Raw genomic sequence first — 23,483 nt, 5'->3', positions numbered from 1 at the left:
TTATTAGCCCTACATCATAATTGTGACAAGTTAGATTTAATTAACCCTATGCCATAATCGTGATATATATATATATATATATATATATTCATTAAAAAACATTCTGCTTTATTAATATTGTTTTTAGGAAATAAATTATGTTACAAAAATTAAAATTACAAGGCTGCAATCGATGTACACCCCCTTCCCCCCATGCTGTTGTTTACCAAGCCTGAAATATTTAAAAACATTTGCCGAGTAAAAGAGCTCATGATTACTTTGAGCCCAGTCAAGGCTGTTTGCCAGAGACGTTTCTCAGCTATGATCAGGGTAAAAACATCCCAGAGAAGTGTTTTGGGGCAGAAAGTGTTAAATAATATACTCACAATAATGACACATGGGCCAAAATCTCCAAAAGATTTTTAACCAATGCCAGCCATGAAAAAAGGCTCACATTCACGGCTATAACACAAGTGGTCACTAAGACATACATTGACACAATAGTTGCATTTAGATGAACAAGTAGACACTACCAAACAAATAACAACATTTAAATCAACAAATGAACACAATTTAAAACATAAAGTTTAAATCAACAAGTAGAGAAGACAGACAAAAGTACAATAAACAGTGGATACTACTGAAGTAGTAAGGGCCCCACTATAGGGGATATCGATTTCACTATGGCATCATCCAAGATGGCCGCCAAACTGCGTAGAAAGGGGGATGACGCCATACTGACGTGTGTACAAGTTTATTTTAAGAACTGACTGATGCAATGCTGACGTCACTAGGCCCCGCCCCCAGAAGGGTGTGTACACGTTTATTTTAAGAATTGGTGTAATACTGACGTCACTCTTACAGTTTTATTTTTTGTTTCAAGAACCGCTGTAATGTTCAGTACAGTAGTGTGTCCAAATGTGTATTTGAAGACAATGATTACTTAAAAGACATATGTTAATTAATATTACCCCACCCAATATTGAATCCAGAAGAAAGAAGATTTTGAAACGTTAATGAAAGATACTTTGATATTTGTATTACACATTTATAGGCAAACCCATTCCTATGTCGTCTTGTTTAGTATTTCCAAAAAGTGTAACAATAATGAAAAAAATCCATGATTCATAGATGTGTGTGTGTGTGTGTGTTGGTGTAATACTGACGTCACTCTTACAGTGTACATTCCAGTTTTTGTTTTAAGAACCGATATAATGCTCAATACAGTAGTTTGTCCAAATGTGTATTTGAAGACAATGGCTACTTAAAAGACGTATGTTAATTAATATCCCCCACCCCCTTTGTTATTATATAGCAGCTTATGAAAGAGACCGTTCATCGCACCCAACATTGAATACAGGTGTACGAGAGAAGAAATAAAAAAATAATGAAGGGATGTGAAACGTTAATAAATGATACATTGATATTTGTATTACACATTTATCAGAAAAAAAACCTTCCTATGTCGTCTTGTTTAGTATTTCCAAAAAAACTAACATACTCGGTCAATGAAAACAACAGCATGATTAATAGGTGTGGTACCGACCAGTATGATGCAATCATGAATGAACTGAATGCTGGAACGTTCGGAAGTCTTGCCAATGTTGTACTCACCTAAATTAGAATAATATCCATAGGAAAAATCCACATAGATGCTTACTTGTGAGAATGATTTTAGCAACTAATCTTATACGATGTAAGGCCCCACAGTCTGGGAGTCAAATTGAAATGTTGTAGCGTTCCTGGTTTTCAGTCTGTCTATCTTTTCATATTTTCCTTGGTTATTATATTCAGTTAAGATTCTGATTATATCTCTTACTAATTACATTAGCAGCATGATCTAACTCTACTCACTTATGAATATCAGGAACGTTATTTTCTCATTGCTACGAGGGATAATACAATAAGTGTCGTGCAACCGTTTTAAATGTTGTCGGCAGAAGTCCGTGCAAGAGTGTGGCCTGACTGAATCAACCAATCAGGTTGGTCAGGTTAGATCATTTTTCGACGCACGTTATTTATCCCCACTTGCGCTCGGGTTGTTTTTCTGTGAGGTTAGTTTTTGTGTGCTGTGTTGTTTTTCGTTTTATATGTATGTAAACATGTTTGCTTCCATTCCTAGCTGTCTGCCCATTTATACATACCTTTAACCAATGTATATCCTATAAGATTTGGTTATTAAAATTATAAATTAGCTACGTAAAGCGAGTCATGCAATGACCCGTGTTACGTGTAAGGTGTAATCGTCCCATATATAATTCCGTGTTTTTACCGTGCACGAACTGTCCGCTTAATCGTTTTGGCTGAGTTAGAGAATGGACGACCCGTCTGAATAAATTAAACCTGATTAAATTAGGATCTCGTTGATTTTAATAAGCGGTCTTCGTCATTGTCGATGGTTTGTAACCCCATTCCGAATAAGTGAGTCCTAATTATATGGATTAACGACTGCTTTAATAGGGTGTTTTGGTTAAAAATAGCTTTGAAGGGGGCGGTCCAATATATATGATTTAACGGAGTTCGTGTACACCGGCATGGATGGGTAATTGTGTAAGGTGTAGAGCCTAATTATTTGGTGTGGGCTGTCCTGCAGATGTAAATTTAATTCCGCGAATATTCTCTTTGTCGGGATTATCCACGACACATTCATACACGTCCCTAAATATAAATATTTATTTGTATGGATATGTGGGTGTAAATTTATTTATTTAGTGGTAGTCAATTCATATATGGATTCTTAGAGGACGACCATACATATTTGTTATTTGTTTGTACTCCCTCGAATAAATGTGTAATCTGTTTATTTGTTAGTTTGGGTTTTCTGTGCTAGTCAAGTCGGTCTGGTTTATAGTAATTTCAGCCTTCTAGAGAATTATTAATAGACTCTTAGTACCAGCAAAAGTCTACAACCGAAGGGGTAGCCGAACCCGTGGTCCCCAGATTGGGACCCGAAAAGTAAATTTCATTACAAGTGGAACCTCCGGCGGGACCCGAAAAGTAAATTTCATTACAAGTGGCATCCCCGGCGGGATGCCAAAAGTAAATTTCATTACAAGTGGAGCCGACGTAGGGACCCGAAAGTAAATTTCATTACAAGTGGTGCATCGACCGGGAATCGAAAAGTTTATTATTTGTCTAAAATAAAATACATAATCTTAACATGGCATCTATAATTCCTATACCAGACATTGATGAGGCTCGCATAGAAATTGAGAGAGAGATCAATAGGACCTTGGAGGAAATTATGAGATGTAGACATAGATTGATTCAGGCTATACCCGGGGACCTTAGTTCAGTAGGAATGGAGGCAAACATGGGCAAACCTCTTGTACAAAAACCATTAACGTAGCAGCGCACATGCAATGTTGAAACCAGACGGAGACGTAGATGTCCTGATTGGATGAGATCTGGGGAGTACGATTTATCATAGCATTTTGTTTTCCACAGTATTTCTTGCTATGTAAGCTAATATATGGTTAAGTGTGTTTTTTTGTATTGTAAGTGTTTTTTTTATAACCATGTAAAATTCTCCACATGCATTTGTTTTTAAAAATCGGTTTATGGTGGTTCTAGATCCGAGATGTGATTTAAAAGACTGCTTCCATCCAGCTCATGCATACTCAGCAGTATAAAATGGCATGGTAATTCCTAGTGATTGTGAAGAAATATATAGTAATATTTTCTGAGGTTGGAGAAATCATGAATTGCTATACGTCATGAACTGTTTCCGGAACTGGGATTCTCTACTTGAATAAACATGAATATAATAGTTCCTGGATTGGGACCTCTGGATCTGTATCGCTGTTGGAGGTTGAAGAATTATATGGAATATTGGACTGAATGAACTATTCTGTTATCTGTGAATCGTCACGTCTAATATGGTGATTATGTTAATATGGACTTGTGTTGATCACCTAGTATAAAATGGTGATTGAATGAACTATTCTATTATTTGTGAATTGCCACGTCTAATATGGTGATTGTGTTAATATGGACTGTTGTGTTGATCACCTAGTATAAAATGGTGATTGAATGAACTATTCTATTATCTGTGAATCGTCACGTCTAATATGGTGATTGTGTTAATATGGACTGTTGTGTTGATCACCTAGTATAAAATGGTGATTGAATGAACTATTCTATTATCTGTGAATCGTCACGTCTAATATGGTGATTGTGTTAATATGGTGATTGTGTTAATATGGTGATTGTGTTAATATGGACTGTTGTGTTGATCACCTAGTATAAAATGGTGATTGAATGAACTATTCTATTATCTGTGAATCGTCACGTCTAATATGGTGATTGTGTTAATATGGACTGTTGTGTTGATCACCTAGTATAAAATGGTGATTGAATGAACTATTCTATTTGTGAATTGCCACGTCTAATATGGTGATTGAAGGATTGTCACGGTACATGCTCTTAATTTGTTTCGCCTGTGGCGATTTTACTTGTGTTAGAGGGCCGTGTGCAATTTATTGCCCGTAGCCCAGGTGGACAACTTGTTACGTAATACTTCTCGCGCGATTCTTGCGTTCCAATATGCACTTAGTCCCGCTGTGGAGGCCATGTGGCGAGTAGTTACGTAATACCTCTGCGAGTGCGGGTTTTACAACTGCGATTTGGCGACGATGGCGTCAGTAGTCTGACGATCAGAGAGAAATATACCGAGGTAGAATATGAGATGATACGTGAGGTGCCGCCTTGTTCCCCCCAGGCCAATTCTGATTTTGGAATAAATAGCTAGAATTTAGAGATATCTAGGAGAACGATTAGGAAGGCTCCGGAGGAACGTTAGTCCGTTTGGACTTTGGTAAATATCATTTCTGCTCTGTGTATAACCTTGATGTGATTGATGTGACTTAAATATTTTAATACTGTATTATACCAATATTCCTTAGACAGTGTCTTCGGTCATCTGACGAAGTAAATCGTAGACTTATTGTTCTAACATTATATGAGTATTTGGTAATATAAAGCTTAGCCAGTCATCCTAGAAGACCCTGGGTACACTGTAGGTTATTGTCTTTATTGTGATAAGTATTAATTCTGTGTCACAAGATTACTGAAAGAGTAGTTAGGGTTAATTAAAAATTAACCCGTTAGGAATAGAGCTGTAATTCCTTTATTAATTAAGTTCCCCAAGAAGCGTTCTAAATTATCACACGTTACTGAACGAGTAGTAAGGGTTAATTATAAATTAACCAGTTAGGAATGGTGTTGTAATTCCTTTATTAATTAACTTCTCCTGTAAGCGTTTCTCAATTATCACACGTGCGGGTGTGGTGTAACGGTGAAGTGATTCGCATATTGTGTAACTAGACACCTAGAGATTAACTAATTAAGTGATCAGTTCTGGGTTGTATTATTGTTGTTATTAATTTACTACTACGGCTGTACATTTGTCAGCATAGATTAATACAGATTCCATAGTGTATTGTGTTTTTGTTGTTTTCTAGAGAAATAACGTGCTATAATAATATATACTTATATAAGATCGTATCTCTGATCATACCTAGACACGAGCCATACTAGGTTTAACAGCCTGTTACAGAGAGATCTAATAGATATACAGTTAGGAGAGATTTTGATAATCGTGTTTTACTCAGTTACGGGAATTATAGAATCCCCGTGACAGGAGTAGAAAATTGGGGCGCTCGTCCCGGATCTGAAACGGGACATGCATATTTAAAAAAGTATTGTTTGTAAATGGGGGCTTTATAAATTAATTTTACAAATTTACTAGAAGTAGCAACGTTGTTCACTAGAAAATTAATTAATAATAAGTGCGTCATATCTAAACATGGATAAGAATTTGCTGGATAGGCCTACGCTTAGTGTAGTGGAGATTAAGCGAGCACGTAAGGCCGAGTTAGTTGAAATCGCGGGTAAGCGAGAAATTGATTTAACATCAGCTAAAACTTTAGGTGATATAAAGACAATTATTATCCAGGAAGTTTTTGGTGATAGGCCTGTTATGGAAGACAGTGAGATTGTTCCAGAGATAGAGATAAATGAGTTAAGTGTGGAACAACAATTAGCTTTTTTTAAAAAGCTTGAGTACGAAAGAGAAGAGAAAGAGAGAGAAAGAGAAGAACGTGCATTGGAGAGAGAGGGAGAGAGAAAGAGAAGATAGAGATAGAGAGGAGAAGATAGAAGATAGGGAAAAGAAGAGATAGAGAGAGAGAGAGAAAGAGAAGAGAGAGATAGAGAAGATAGACATAGAGATAGAGAGAAAGAAGGTAGAGATAGAGAAGATAGAGAGAGGGATAGAGAAGAGAGAGAGAGAGATAGAGAGAGAGAGAGAGAAGAGAGAGATAGGGATAGAGAATTCCAGTTAGCAAAATTAAAAGTGGAACATGAGTTAAAGTTGAATACTGAAGAAGTCAGACGAGAAGCCGGAAATGGGTTTAACATGTCGGAGGCTTATAGATCAGTGCCTGTATTTGACGACGAGGAAATAGATATGTTCTTTCAACTTTTTGAACGGGCCGCTAAGCAGCTAAATTGGCCGGAGTCTAAGTGGACATTGTTAGCCGTGTCTAAGTTTAAGGGGAAGGCTAGTATAGCTTATAATTCAATGAGTGATGAGCGAGCAAGTCAGTACGACTTAGTTAAGGCTGCAGTGTTGAGGGCTTATGAATTACGACCTGAGGATTATCGTTTACGGTATAGCGAGTTGAGAAAAAACGCAGGGTCAGTCTTATAGTGAGTTGTGGCTAAGAAGGCAGGGATGTTTGATAAATGGGTGGTGTCTCATCAGGTAGAGTCATATACCGAGTTACGGGAGTTGTTGATCTTACAGGACATTAAAAATGGATTACCAGTTAGCTTACGTATTCATTTAGAGGATCGTGATGTCAAAAAGATAGAGGAGGCAGGCATAGTGGCAGATGATTACGTGTTAATACACAAAGCTCAGGCAGTACCGGGTAGCTCTTTACAACAGGGTGATAAGAAGAAATTTCAGCCAGGTTTTTCCCGGGAAGGTAACTATCGGGGAGAGTCATCTAGTTGGTCAGCTAGTCAGGCAAGGAATGCACCTGGTGGGCAAAGTAAGGATAGACCTGCATTATCAGCCAATGCACGAACTTTTCGTCCACATTGCAGTTACTGTAAAAAGGATAACCATCTTATCGGGGATTGTTTTAAAAGGAAACGCGATAATGCGCAAGTGGTCGGTTTAGTGAGGTCAGCTCCGTTAGCGAGAGAGTTAATGGTTAGTCCCATGGCAGAGAAAGTAAACCCGTATGTGTCCACTGGTATGGTTTGTGATGTGAAACAAGAGTTGTGTCCTAAGGCAATATCAATCTATAGAGATACCGGGTGTAGTCAGAGTCTGATAACGCAAGAGTGTTTAGCTGGTATTGAAAATTCAGACATAGGACGTAGTTTGGCCTTAACCTCGGTTACTGGAGAAAATATGGTTGTCAGGTTACATAAGGTTTTCTTGTGTTCGAAGTTTGTGACGGGACCAGTCATTATGGGTGTTGTGAAGGACTTGCCTGTTGAAAACATAGGAGTTTTGTTGGGAAATGATTTGACTAGTCAGTGTTGTCAGCCGAAATGTGACCAACTGTTAATTAAAGACAGCACGTTACCAATAGAAGAGTGTGAGGTTGATGAGATTAAATATCCTGCGTGTGTAATGACTAGGGATATGACCAGTAGGTTAGCACAAGACGCAGAGGATATTTGTGATTTGTCTGATACGTGTGTGAGCCATGAACTTGGAGTGGATGAGGTTATCAGTAAAATTGTAGACAAGTCAACTGAGGAATTAAATGTGGTGGAACCTGTTGATCTCCCGCAGAGGGGAATTGAACCAGTTGTGTTTGATAGAGGGGACTTACCTTGTATTAGACAAGAGTTAGTACTAGAGCAGGGGGCTGATCCAATTTTGTTGGCAGTTCGCACTACCTTGTTAACTGTGGACAAGGGAGTATTAATAAATAAGAGAGTTAGAAATCGGAGGTTGCCGGCGACCGAACTAGCTAGGACGCAACTGAGCCATGCTCAGAACAAAATAAAATCAGAGTTTGATAGGAAGGCTAGGACGCAACTGAGCCATGCTCAGAGCAAAATAAAATCAGTGTTTGATAGGAAGGCTAAGAGTCGGGAATTTAAACCAGGGGATAAGGTGCTGCTGTACCTTCCCATTAAACGGGGTTCTGTGCAGAACAGGTATTTCGGGCCCTATGTTGTGCACAAACGAGTTAATGAGACAGGGTATATGATAAACACTCCTGATAGGGTTAGGAAAAGTAGGTATTGTCACATCAATTTGCTAAAAGGTTATTTTGACAGACTGCCGATAGTTCCAGAGAGACCGGTCCAAATTGAGAGACACTCAATTTCCTGTGATGACGTCAAGACTGCAGAGGTCAAGTTGGCCAACGGCCAGATTCTAGCAGACTTGAACCCCCAGCGAGCAAAGCTGACTACATTGATACAAGACAATGTTTCCATTTGTCGGGACCTTCCAACGGTTACCGACACCTTAAGCCAAGATGTGCGCTTGGAACCCAACGCTACACAGATTCGACAGCATGCCTATCGGAGAAAACCTGGAAAACGTGCGACGCTGAAAAGGAAGGAAACGAAGTTCCATTGGTCAGGTGAAGGCGAGAAGTCATTCAACCGTATCAAGCAGATGCGCTACTCGTCTCCCGTGATGGCAGCACCAGACTACCGAGTGCCTTTCAAGCTAGCTGTGGGTGCCAGTGACGTGGGTGCTGGAGCTGTGCTGTTCCAAGAAGACGAAGACGGACTGGACCATCCTAATGAAAGCCTCCAACCAGAGAGTTTTGAGATGGAGTCTTCTTCTGCAGGAATTCCCAATTACCATTGGACATATCAAGGGCACATCCAGTGTAATCGCTGATGCCCTGTCCCGAAGTTGAACGTTATGATAATGTGTTGACATTCTTTATTTCTGTTTTTTGTTTATATATATTTTATTGTATACCAGGGACTCAGAGACTCAGTGTGTGATTACTGGTAGTCACCTTATTATTACATGTGTTATAAATGTCCGTATGCGTCGGTTAACGCACCTTTTTGTTTTAATGTAGTATATTTCCCTATTCCTAGAGTAGAGGAAATATCCTTTTTGAGGTGGGGGTGTGTCACGGTACATGCTCTTAATTTGTTTCGCCTGTGGCGATTTTACTTGTGTTAGAGGGCCGTGTGCAATTTATTGCCCGTAGCCCAGGTGGACAACTTGTTACGTAATACTTCTGCGCGCGATTCTCTGCGTTCCAATATGCACTTAGTCCCGCTGTGGAGGCCATGTGGCGAGTAGTTACGTAATACCTCTGCGAGTGCGGGTTTTACAACTGCGATTTGGCGACGATGGCGTCAGTAGTCTGACGATCAGAGAGAAATATACCGAGGTAGAATATGAGATGATACGTGAGGTGCCGCCTTGTTCCCCCAGGCCAATTCTGATTTTGGAATAAATAGCTAGAATTTAGAGATATCTAGGAGAACGATTAGGAAGGCTCCGGAGGAACGTTAGTCCGTTTGGACTTTGGTAAATATCATTTCTGCTCTGTGTATAACCTTGATGTGATTGATGTGACTTAAATATTTTAATACTGTATTATACCAATATTCCTTAGACAGTGTCTTCGGTCATCTGACGAAGTAAATCGTAGACTTATTGTTCTAACATTATATGAGTATTTGGTAATATAAAGCTTAGCCAGTCATCCTAGAAGACCCTGGGTACACTGTAGGTTATTGTCTTTATTGTGATAAGTATTAATTCTGTGTCACAAGATTACTGAAAGAGTAGTTAGGGTTAATTAAAAATTAACCCGTTAGGAATAGAGCTGTAATTCCTTTATTAATTAAGTTCCCCAAGAAGCGTTCTAAATTATCACACGTTACTGAACGAGTAGTAAGGGTTAATTATAAATTAACCAGTTAGGAATGGTGTTGTAATTCCTTTATTAATTAACTTCTCCTGTAAGCGTTTCTCAATTATCACACGTGCGGGTGTGGTGTAACGGTGAAGTGATTCGCATATTGTGTAACTAGACACCTAGAGATTAACTAATTAAGTGATCAGTTCTGGGTTGTATTATTGTTGTTATTAATTTACTACTACGGCTGTACATTTGTCAGCGTAGATTAATACAGATTCCATAGTGTATTGTGTTTTTGTTGTGTTTTCTAGAGAAATAACGTGCTATAATAATATATACTTATATAAGATCGTATCTCTGATCATACCTAGATACGAGCCATACTAGGTTTAACAGCCTGTTACAGAGAGATCTAATAGATATACAGTTAGGAGAGATTTTGATAATCGTGTTTTACTCCGTTACGGGAATTATAGAATCCCCGTGACAAAGATGTTACCTGCTAATTACTTAACCGTCACCTGCTGATTTATCAACTTGAACTGTATCCTGAATATTATCTACATGTATGAACTGGGTGGTTATTGGTCACATGTGTGATTCTTTTACAAGAACTGAACCATAAAAACTGAAAATATGTACTGTATGTTGGAGAGTTTGTTTTTGCATAACAGTAGTTTTATAACTGCATTGTATTTTCTTAATTTTTTTGGGGGGTTATTCAGTAATAAGGTAGTGTATGGACAACCCTAATAATTTCTTTCTATTTATTTATTCTTGCAGAATATTAAGAAAGATGGCTCAGGTCACTGGAAAGGTTGCTATGCTTGGCCCCGCCCCCCCTCCGTCCCGCCCGCGCCATTGCGTCGTCCCCCTCCGTGCAGATGCCCCGTCCGTCCCGCCGCGACATCCCATCGGTCTTGCCTCGCGCTGCTTACCGCAGCCGTCCCGCCGCGCCGCCGCAAACTTACAAACTATGGAGTCAGATTGCATTTGAAATGTTGGTGCCAAACATTGTACTAAGACGTGCTTCATTGACGGAATATATTATAATTCCAACTTGGGGGGAAATCATGGGGGAGGTGCGTATGTGTGTGCGTGTGTGTGTGTGTGTGTGTGTGAACAATATATTACTTCTGGTTTTTATATCGAAATAACCTGTTAAAACACATACACTTATATTGTATCATAGCAGAAACATACATGGACGTACAATGTAGCACACAGGGTCTTTGTTTTGTTTTATTTTCTCCCCTTCAGAATTGCTTCTGGTTTTTATCACGCCTAGAGTTCAAACGTAAGTGTGCGTATCCGGTTTCAATCGCACTCTGTAAATCAGTTCTCAAATTCTTTAAGTGGTCAGATATTAGGGCCAGAGCATCAAGCAGTAATGAATATCATAAAACACAACCCATTCAGCTTATACAAACGTTGTATATTAGCACCCCCTCCATTACCGACCCTCTTGGAACGTTAACACTATAATAATATGATCCCATTCAGAATCGGATGTTTCAATTGCATTTTTCTCTCTGTTAGCATAAGTGTATGCCATGTACTGTGATAAACAGTGTATTGAGGAGTGGATTAAAAATGCATTACACGGATATACTTAAAGATGTATTGTATCTTCAAAAGTAAGTATATATTATATTAAGAAACAAAAATCATATTTCAAATAAATAAATATGTACGTCGGGGGCACACCGCTCTCCCCCTGCCCTATTCGCCCCCTTCCCTACATCGAACACTGTGTATATATTTATTTATATATTATCGTCATCGAGATGTGTGTGTGTGTGGGGAGGGGAGTAAACAAAATTCAAGTGGGCTCACACCTAGTTTAGATTACCAGGATGCGGATCAACGGAACGATTCACAGCTGACCGATATCACATTTCAATTTGACTCCCAGACTGTGGGGGCCTTACATCGTATAAGATTAGTTGCTTACTTGTGAGAATGATTTTAGCATCTATGTGGATTTTTCGTATGGATATTATTCTAATTTAGGTGAGTACAACATTGGCAAGACTTCGAACGTTCCAGCATTCAGTTCATTCAGGATTGCATCATACTGGTCGGTACCACACCTATTAATCATGCTGTTGTTTTCATTGACCGAGTATGTTAGTTTTTTTGGAAATACTAAACAAGACGACATAGGAAGGTTTTTTTTCTGATAAATGTGTAATACAAATATCAATGTATCATTTATTAACGTTTCACATCCCTTCATTATTTTTTTATTTCTTCTCTCGTACACCTGTATTCAATGTTGGGTGCGATGAACGGTCTCTTTCATAAGCTGCTATATAATAACAAAGGGGGTGGGGGATATTAATTAACATACGTCTTTTAAGTAACCATTGTCTTCAAATACACATTTGGACAAACTACTGTATTGAGCATTATATCGGTTCTTAAAACAAAAACTGGAATGTACACTGTAAGAGTGACGTCAGTATTACACCAACACACGCACACACATCTATGAATCATGGATTTTTTTCATTATTGTTACACTTTTTGGAAATACTAAACAAGACGACATAGGAATGGGTTTGCCTATAAATGTGTAATACAAATATCAAAGTATCTTTCATTAAGCTTTTCAAAATCTTCTTTATTCTGGATTCAATATGGGGGGGGGGGGGGGTAATATTAATTAACATATGTCTTTTAAGTAATCATTGTCTTCAAATACACATTTGGACACACTACTGTACTGAACATTACAGCGGTTCTTGAAACAAAAAATAAAACTGTAAGAGTGACGTCAGTATTACACCAATTCTTAAAATAAACGTGTACACACCCTTCTGGGGGCGGGGCCTAGTGACGTCAGCATTGCATCAGTCAGTTCTTAAAATAAACTTGTACACAGGTCAGTATGGCATCATCCCCCTTTCTACGCAGTTTGGCGGCCATCTTGGATGATGCAATAGTGAAATCGATATCCCCTATAGTGGGGCCCTTACTACTTACTGAGCAGACATATAAATTTAGTACTTCCTGGGTAAGTGATGTAAGCTATTACCAAAATTCTTTATTTGTGCAATTAAACCAATTACTTTCAAGATTATTACATTATTGAGCACTGTATTAAATTAAGTACAGTAACGGAATTGGTTACCTTAAGAAGTATGGGAAAGTGGAAAAATATATGGGGGAAGTGAATATCTGATTAGCACATGCCCTGTGGCAAGTAATGTTTTTGAAAAAATTTGAACCCCTGTATTAACAATTACCATTAGTCTTTAAACAATTCAACAAGACAATAAAAGTTCTTTTGAGTATTTCTGCATTTTATATTTTTACTGTTATTAAGCATGCCCCACATGCAGTATGAAACAAACATGGAAGTCAAAAGAAACAAAGCTTATAAAAGGGCTCTACACGGAGTAATAATATGTATAACAGGATTTTGAAATATTAATTACTTTGTAAAACTCTGGCTTAGATCATCTGAATTTGTTATAGATGAATCTATTTTGTAGACGTTTTGTTTCTTCACCGGAGCTTGAATGATATATTATGTATAGGAAGTTAAGTCAACCACTGGCATGGGAAGCGGGGTTGGGGAGAGGGAGGGGGGCATATTTCCCCACTGTAGCAGCAGCAATGTTTTTTTATATATTTATATCTTTGGTGCATTAAACGATTGTTATACAATAGCTAATGTTTTTTAGACATCATTTTCTAGTTCAACCAACCAGTAGAAAGGTGTCAGAAAGCTGTGCTAGAAAAAACGTCTAGTACACGTCCCCTTGACAGTAATACACCCTTTTCATTGGTTAATCGACCTCGTAGTTTAGGAGGTATAGACGGGCCACAAATTGTGTTAATTTTATGTTACTTCTTTGGGTATTAAATTTGTTACTATTCTCACTTCTTTGTTTTCATTTATTATCATCACTTTTTGCCACATCTGGATGTCTCCCAAACACACACCTTAGACTTGAGCATACATGGGAACATTAATTAATTTAGTTGCTTGATAGTCTGACAGTTTAAAAAACAGAAGGGTGGAAAAAAAGTACTAATAACAGTGTAGTTGAAATTTAAAAAAAAATTGGCATAATAATTTTTTCAGCAACAAACATATCTTACTCTTTTTGCCTAACAATCCAGCTAAAGTGCCTCTTCTAAACAATACAATGCCGATCACTATCACACAAATCACAACAGAACCAACAGAGCCTCCTGCAATTGAACCAATCAAAGCACTAGGTATTCCTGGTTCATCCAAACCTGCAAGTATATCAAGATATAAATCAATTACACAGATATACAATTATGAGTAACAACATTTATTAGTCAAATATTCTTCACAAAGATTACAAACCAGTTTTGAAATGAACATACACCATGAAACGATACAATTACAATATAATCGATTTTACTTGAAAATTTGTCACATGTAACACAGTTAATAATAATATGCCCTAGTAAAGTGTTTTCTATTTGTTATGAATATGACTGCTGTGAGATAACCAGCCGATACTGTACGTGTTCACTATACTGTTGTGAATATTTATGATAAACATACCAGTGAAAGTGCAATGACTTGATTTGTATAAAATAATTTAATACAAGTGTAACTTGTCTAACTTGTGTTACGGTGTTGTAACTGAAGTATCTCATGTAACAGCTTTGATAAAAAAAAGGGGAAAAGTCCAAAGTGTCACTACATACTTCTAACAATGTGCTCCACAGTTGAGTACTGTTCTTACTAATACTCCTGTTAGTGACTAAATAATTGCTTAGTTGATCACTGTATGGGTACCTGAAACATACTATAATTGTGCGTGAAACGTGTCAGATCAGGGCTATAGTATACCAGTGTGCAATTTTGAGGAGAGTTTGGGAGTACGAGGCTCGCAAAAATCATATAGTACTCTCTATAGCTTGGCTAGCATACGAGCCCGTATGGCTCGTAAAAATTATTTGTACAAATTACATTGAAACCACAGTCTTGGATAGCAATCTGTTCCATAGTTTCATGTAAAACATTTTAAGTCTGAACCAAAATGTTAACAACTATGATAAATTGCTCTCCTACCTTTAGTTTTCATTAGATTTTACCCACATTTTGTCCAGGCAAAAATCTGGAAAAAAACATTACAATAACAGATTCCACATACTAGATCATAACCATGTCACCTATATCGACTTCGCTGAGATCGCATTGGGGAAAAAGCATGTAATTTTGTGCCGTCTGCTATTTTGCCTTTTTATGGAATGTTCTCCAAGACGGATGAAAGGATATGTCTTAATCTAAAAACGTCACAGCGTGTTATGATATAAAAGCAAACGTGATGACGTCATATTAATTTTTATTTTTTTTTAAAGATACCACAAGAGAACAATGGTTTTATATTAATTACATCACATACTTTGGAGGCTTTCACCCCTCTTGAAGAGTATTCCATAAAAAAAGCAAAATGGCAGACAGCAGAAAACTGCATCTATTTTGCCCTATGGGCTCTCAGCGAAATCGATACTGGTGACATCGTTACAGTCTCATATGTGGAATTTGTGTCACTGTGACACATTATTTCTCAATAGACTGAGGTATTTATATCTGATTTTATTGAAATGTTGCATGTAGTAGCTTTAGCAACACTACAACTGTTGTCTACGAGATTTAATTTAATGATATATAGAAAACCACTGAAAATGTTTACACACACCCCCCAATAATTATACCTTTTGTCGTCACTTTCAGTGTGACAAACTCACTGACATTGTCTTTTGGTCGCTTGTTCTCAGCTGACAGTCTGAGATCATAAACCTGGTTAGCCTTGAGGTTTGTGATGTTTGAAAATACTTTCTTGTTTTGCGGTAAATCTGTAAACTGTTCACTTGTCCATCCAGTCTTCCATTCAGACTCACTCTGCAGTTTGTACTCCAGTATAAATCTTTGTTTGAAATTTCCGCCTGGATAGTTAGGTAACCATGACAACCTCACTGTGTCAGACGTTGATTCTCCTTCTTGTTGGAACTCTTTTGGAGGAAAAGGAGGACCTGCTGCTGTCAGGTTTACAGAAAACCGAGAACATCCAACAGCATTACAGACATTCAGTGTGTAGGTTCCTACGTCTTCCTGAGTGAACCTGCTGATATTGAGAGAGATTCTGTAGCCTGAGTCTTCTACTGTTTTCTTGTGTATGTCCAAAGTAATAGTTTCTGCCTTGATGGTGGTCAAACTATAATTTGTGTTGTTACCTGATTTCGTCCAATAGAAATCAGTATAGTTTGGTTTGGAAAACACAGTTTTCTGTAAAATAGCTGATTTATTAACTTCAACTCCCAAAATATCATCTACCTTAGTCTCCTTGGTAATCTTAGGTGTTCCTTAAAATAAATAAAAAAATTAATCCAGAACTACATGTAATAGTTTATAAAAAAACCCACCCTGCAGCAAACTATTTAACAGACAAAAATGCTAAATTAATAGTCCTGTTTTACAAAGCGATCTTAATGTTAAGATCACCTTAAGTTCATTATACTACCTTGTGCACTTAAGGTGATCAGCTTCCAACTGTCAAACATCTCATTTTGTTTGCACTTATTTTCGTGTTTTATGTTACGCATTCTGCAAATGGGGTGGGTAATGGAAACAAAGGACCAGTTTACACATGATTAATTCCCACAAATTTCTTACGTTTTTTTTTGTCGGAATTGGAAGATAAGTTTGTCCCACCTCATGACATCATATACTTTACAGATAGCAATCTATACTACTCGTTTAACAACTAGATATATATATATATATATATGTAACTGATACCACATTCACTTGATCCAAAACAAAATATCAATGAACCACTAATGTTAAACGATCAGGTTTTGCACTTTACGGTCGCCCGATGACCCATGGCGAGTCAAAATAGCGTTGGGCAAGTCAAAACCTTATTACATATCGCCCACCTGGCGACCGTAAATTTCTGCATATTGTATTATGTATCAAAATGCAAATAACTAATGTTTGTAAGAGATCGGAAAGTTATTTTTTATTTATTGTTTTCAACTGGTTTCCTATTAGTATCTGTGCAACCAAACCCATATAGGACATAATAGTGACCAGTCTATCGAACAGTCTAAAACCATTTGGAATGCCTCTGCTGGTTTTGATTACGTATTCAAAAAACCTTGACCACGTAAATGTATTCATAGTTTCAATCGGAACACCTCGGCCATGTCCGTCTACTTTCCATCTAGTTACATTCCGCTAAGCTATGTTTTGCAGAAAGATTTTGTTTATGAGCCTGAGGTTTTCCGAAGTTACATTTTGTTGGAACGTTTTCGTTTCTGACGAAACAGACCAAGTCTACTATACCAAACACCCATTTGTCACTGCGAACGATGTCAACATAGATTGCTGTCAGCTTAGTATTTTTTAATTACTCGTCATATGGCCATAAAAGCACCTTATTCATTCGAAGACCAAGCCTTGGTAAAACATCCCAGATGTTTGATTGTGTGGGTCCCGTGACAACATAATAATCATAATTTAATTACTACAGTTTGTAATATAACTAAGGCAAGTTCTGATTGCTTCTTTTGTGTAGTTATTATTGTTTGTATGATATGATAACATGTTGTTAAAGTGCAATTTAAGTAAGTTCTTTTTTTTTTAAACGAAATTCGGTCGCAGACCATTCAAAAGTTGTATGGGCGAGTCAGTGTTGCTGTGAGTGGCCCAATTGGCCAGTCAAAAAAAATCCCAAGTGTATACCCTGAACTATACTTTTACTGTCTATTGATATGCAAATCCATTTGGACTCATTTAATGGGTCATATAACAATTAAAATGCAATGCCATAGAAGGTGTCCCTCCGTTATTTTTTCAATGTGTCCCTCCGTTACCACTAATTTATTTATTAAAAATATAATTAATAAGTGATGTATTTCACATTTATATTATTGTTTCATACATATATGTTAGCTTGATTTCTGTTGTACTAGTTCCAATATTGGATGCCTAGCACAGCAGATACAACAAAAAACGTGAGGTCAGTTTTTGTGATGTGCATTTTATGTCACTCCATTACAAAAAAATAAAACCTCATTTATGACATTTAAAATAGAATTGCATTAAATATTTTAATGCACCAGTGTAATGGATCCTATCGCCTACAAAAACAATCCGAAAGTAAGTTGTTATGATGACAAAAACTTAATTCGGTATGAACAATTTTATGTGTAAAAATAGTTAAAATGTTCCTCCGTTATTGCTTGATCTGGCCCTCTTAATTGTAACTTTTGTAAGTTATGGAATTCGTGAATACTGGTTGCAGTTAAATAAAACAGGTTCCACAAATGTGAAACAGCTTTCTATTTAATATATAATAATAATTATAATAACAGACATCAATTCTTTGGAGGCAATATTTAACCTTCTGACTACTGCAGGCGAGATACTGTACACTGTACACAGTGCATTCCCCAATTTATATTTCCTGCCGTTTTACACACGACACTCACCAGAAACGTTTAATTAAATATGATTAGTTTACCAAATTTTGTAATACATTTTTTCTACATCGGATTTGGAACATCAAATAATAATTATATACTCTTCAAAAGAAGAAACGCAAAACCACATTGTCGTAACATTTGGAGAATTGATTTAATTATTGAATGGTGAGTCCGATAATTACCAAATGTTGCAGGATTGTTCACAATTCACTCTAGTCCATTGTGAGTAAGTGATAGGACACACCACCAAGGTCAAGGTCATCTGGAGTCAATACCGGGTGTGGCCTCCGCGTGTGTTGATAACTGCCTGGCACCGCCTGCCCATTGAAGCAACCAGAGTACGGATGACGTCCCGGGGGATGGTGGCCCACTCAGCTTGCAAGGCTGCTGCCAGCTCGGGCAGGGTCTGGGGCTGTGGTTGTCGCTGTCGGAGGCGTCGGTCCAACTCGTCCCATAGATGCTCAATTGGGTTCAAATCCGGTGATATCGATGGCCAAGGAAGGACATTAATGTTGTTGTTCTGTAGGAAAGCCGTTGTGAGACGTGCTGTGTGAGGCCTGGCGTTGTCATGTTGGAACACTGCGTTGGCGTTGGCCATAACTGGAACGATGTGTGGCCGGAGGATCTGGTCAATGTAGCCCTGTGCATTCAGGTTGCCCTGCACATGGACCAGGTCAGTTCTGCCAGTGTGTGAGATGGCTGCCCACACCATGACACTATCCCCGCCGAATCTGTCCACTTCCTGCACGCAGTTTGCCTCATAACGTTCACCACGACGCCTATACACACGACATCTTCCATCATGACGTCGGAGCAGAAATCGGGACTCGTCACTGAACCACACCTGTCTCCATCGCAGTTGAGGCCATTGTCGATGAATCTGGCACCACTGCAGTCGGAGTCGACGGTGTTGTGGTGTTAAGATGACACCTCGAACTGGACGTCTGGCACGAATTCCTACCTCACGTAGGCGGTTCCGTACGGTCTGGTCGGATATCCTGCGCAAACCTGGTATTGCTGCGGCTGTGGAGGTGGCAGTAGTCAATCGTTCCCGAAGGTGGCGTACCCGGATGTAGCGGTCCTGCCCGGGGGTAGTGACCCGTGGTCGACCGGATCTAGGGAGGTCACGTGTTGATCCATGTTGCTGGTAACGGTCCCACAGTCTGGAGATGGTGCTTGGGGACACATGGAATGCCCTGGCAACGGCCGTTCTGGATTCGCCTGCGTCTAGTCGGCCGATGGCATTGTTTCTCTGCGGTTCACTGAGATGTGGCATGTCCTGGATTGTCAACTGTCGGCCAGATACAGAGGCCAGGCAAGCGAACACCCTGCACTTTTATACTGTCGGTGTTCATGTTGCACGTGCAGACAACGCACGTGCAGTGGTGACATGGTTTGCACGTGGCTGTGTTTTTGCGAATATTCACATTTTGGAACTTTATTGTACAGTAGCTGCGTTTTATCGAATGTAACCGTGGGAATGTGTTTGGGACATGCAATGACCTTATATTCACAAAGCATGAACCGGTAGGAAACATAAAATCGGAGTTATAACCCATTTGTACCCTTTTGCGTTTCTTTTTTTGAAGAGTATATTTTAAGTTAACATTACTAATGTCCATGACTTACTGGCAGCTCACAAACTGTGTGTGGAGCAGGATCTAGCTCAGAAGATCGAGTATACATGTGTATATACCCGCCTATTTTGAAATTCCATGACTTTTCCTTTTTTAGGGGCACAACAAAATGCCATTACTTTTCCATGACAGTTTTATTTTCCATATTTTTTTCATGACCATGATACATGTCGTCTGAATGATGAAGCAAAATAAAGTTATAATGACAGCTTGGTGCTGACAAAATAATCTACTCACCAAAAGATAAATATTTTGTAAATTTTAATTGCCATACTGTTTCACTCAAAATATTTGCTCCAACACATTGATATATATATATCAGCGGCTATTGAAGTCTAACATTTGATAAATGAGTAAATCGCCATGAAAGTCATATACACAAAATGAGACCAGAATTTTTTTTTCATATCTCATAAAATTAAGTTCAGTGAAAACTCCATATCTTGAGGCATTGCGGAAAAAAAGTCTGGTGACCTACATATAGGACAGGCGAATAGACGGACAAAAAAACTGAGATGAAACCTATTGTCCCCCTCCGGTCGGAACGGTATGAGACTACAAATACAAGATTAGAATGTTTGTTTACACTACAATACCTGAAATGAAAACTTCACTGCTTGCTGTCTGTTGTTTAGTTCCCGACCTGTCTGGAACTCCATTATCAACAGTACAGTAGTACGTCCCGCTGTCTTCATATGTAGAACGATTAAATGTCAGTGTGTATTGGTTATTTCCAACAGATCTGCCAGTCACATTCCTGATATTCACACTATTCCAGTAATGGCTGAAAGGTCTGAAGTTCATGTTGCCAGGGCGACCATCAGCAGAGCAGATGATACTTGATGAATTATTTTCAGTTGAATTTAAAGAAAGGAAGGTGACACTGGGAGCATCTGCAAAACACAGGCGAAATAAATGATGAAGTCTGATTCTGAAATAAAGATGAAAGGACTGACACAAATCACCAAGCTGTTTTACTGTTTCATGCATTGTTCCAGAGGTGGGGCAGATCTCTCCCTCCCTCCATGTCCCTCTCCCTCCCCTTCCCCCTCTCATATACACACACAAACATCCATCTCACTCTTTCTCTCTCTCTCTGTCTCTATCTCTCTATCTCTCTCTCTCATACACACACACACAAACATCCACATAAATACATGAAACTAAAAGACTTATTTTTCTAATCTCTGCAACTGTATATGAAACCAACATATCTGAAATAGAATTCTTCAAGTGAAAAACACCAGGATCCTGCTGGGATTGATAAGAAAATTAAATCAGAGCCGGGATCTGGAATTCCTGGCAGGATTTCAGTGTACAGATATTCTGGGATTTTTAGCAGTAGGTTTTATGATCATTTTGTTTTATTTTCAATATTATGTCATAGACTACATAAGGTCGGTCACAGACACAGACACACACACACACACACACACACACACACAAACTCTACTACATTACATTTTAGAAGCCCTAATATGTACTGAACATGCACAAAACAAATTGGGATCCACTATACTCATTTGGCACAGTGTTTGAAGGTACTCTAGAAAATGTGATTTTTTTCATAGACATCAAGCCATAATCAGTACCCTCTAATTTTTGGGAATTTCAGTGAGAGAATTTGTAAATTTTAGTCATGGCTTTTATGAACTTCTTTTCAAACAGAGGCTTTCAGACAGACCGACCCATGATTCCATTTATGGCTGATGATCTTAAAAGTATTCTCGAAGTGTTAATGAAATGGTTTCTCACATTGATGTGTTATAACTGAATGACAACATGAATCTTTAATATTTTGATATTACATAAAAGAAAAAAAAATACTGGTTATTATAATTGAGAAGTGCATGTCAAAAACACAAAATGTGGCTTCTAAACAGAGTGCAATACACAAAGCAAAACTTCAAACATACATGTAACATCGATGTTGCACGATATCAGTATTTAATCATCAAAATGTACCCCTAAAATAAATATTATTCTCCACTTGTTTTTACTTTAGGTGCACAGTGTTTCATAATGTTATGGAACATAATTGTGAGCATGAACCAGTCTTGAATATACGGGGCTGCATTTACAAAGCCTGTTTTAGTCTTACACATAGTTAACTACATGTATTTATAATGCTTAAACTCCTGCATTTACGAAAAACAGACTTCATAAATGCTATCCTTTCTTCATATATATAGATAAATGTAGTAAAATTATTATAACTTCACATAAAGATATAGGCTACGCATTTGATTTTAATGTTCATTACACAACAGTTGATGTTTGTCCAATTTTATGTTTTTGTTTTGTTTTTGTTTTGTTTTGTTTTAATCTCTTTCATAAACATATAGAGTCGAGTCGGGTAATTCCGTACATGCAACTAAAAGATGTTATACATTCTACAACTTTGTGTTTTCATTACCCAGAATAACAATTTTGAAACAGAGCATACTCAAATATTCAACATTTTACACTTTACAAAAGGGAGATCATTCAGTATGTGTATTGTTCCGGCATACCATCTGTCTGCAGTGTGCTGTACATGAACTTCCATCCAAACATGTACGGAATTACCCGACTCGACTATAATTGAATCATGTAATGCATATATTTAACAATGTAATTACAAATATAAAACATTGGGCATATTCATTATAATAAATTCATGTGGAAGAATTTCACACTACACGTATTTCTAGCAAAAAATCTAATTATTACTTGATATTTATTGGTAACATTAGAAAAATTGTTAAAAAAACAGAATTTTCCAAATTGGGAAATGCAATGAGTCAAAATCTGAAATGGAAAATCACCCCCTCTACATGATGAACATGGAATTCCCATAATGTGCTTGAAACAAATCATCTATTACTGAATAAAGCATACATTCGATAAGGTGGTATGGAATTCACTGTTACTTACAGTTGACGACAACTTGAACGTCACTCAAGTTCACCAGGTTTCCATAGCGACCAGCAGAGACTCTTGCTTCACAGGTGTACTGACCATGCTCTTCTCTACTTAGATTTGTTAATCTCAAGCTCCCATCATGCCCCACGGTCTGTCCTCCAAACATCCAGGTCAGACTGGACAGACTGGGATTGCTGTCTGCAGTACAGGTCAAGGTCAGATCATCACCTTCCTTACGGGAGTCGTGTGTTGATAATGTTATTTGAATTCGGGGGCAATCTAAAATACAAAGTGTCAAGGAGAGTGGGTAGAACTTTAATGATATCTCTGTGCAGCACAGTATTACTGGTCAGATATCATACAATGTACTGTTGTGCTACAATGAATGAACGAATGAATGAAGGAATGAATGAACGAATGAAATGTATGAATGAATGAATGAATGAATGAATGTTTAACGACACCCCAGCACAAAAATACACATCGGCTATTGGGCGTCATAAAAAGGTAAGCATATGGAAATATTATTTATAAAATTATGTAAAAACACAGTGTAAAGAGCTGTGATAAAAGTACAATACACTACAAATATCAACGTATA

The 23,483-nt window shown here is 37.9% G+C and overlaps 1 protein-coding gene across 1 annotated transcript in view; it reads right to left on the bottom strand.

Moving 5' to 3' along the window:
* Positions 1 to 23,483, bottom strand: part of LOC121386065 — an 84,178-nt gene that overhangs the window by 56,993 nt on the left and 3,702 nt on the right. Inside the window, exons 3-6 of the mRNA XM_041516864.1 lie at positions 22,895 to 23,161; positions 20,575 to 20,871; positions 15,567 to 16,214; positions 13,968 to 14,108 (exon numbers count right to left, since the gene is read on the bottom strand). Of these exons, the coding sequence (XP_041372798.1) occupies positions 13,968 to 14,108; positions 15,567 to 16,214; positions 20,575 to 20,871; positions 22,895 to 23,161 (1,353 nt within the window). The remainder of the gene's footprint in view (positions 1 to 13,967; positions 14,109 to 15,566; positions 16,215 to 20,574; positions 20,872 to 22,894; positions 23,162 to 23,483) is intronic.

The sequence above is a fragment of the Gigantopelta aegis genome, chromosome 12 (genome assembly GCF_016097555.1).
Source record: "Gigantopelta aegis isolate Gae_Host chromosome 12, Gae_host_genome, whole genome shotgun sequence".
Lineage (NCBI taxonomy): Eukaryota > Metazoa > Mollusca > Gastropoda > Neomphalida > Peltospiridae > Gigantopelta > Gigantopelta aegis.
Note: the sequence above shows the minus strand (reverse complement) of the source record. Positions and strands in the feature narration are given on the sequence as shown.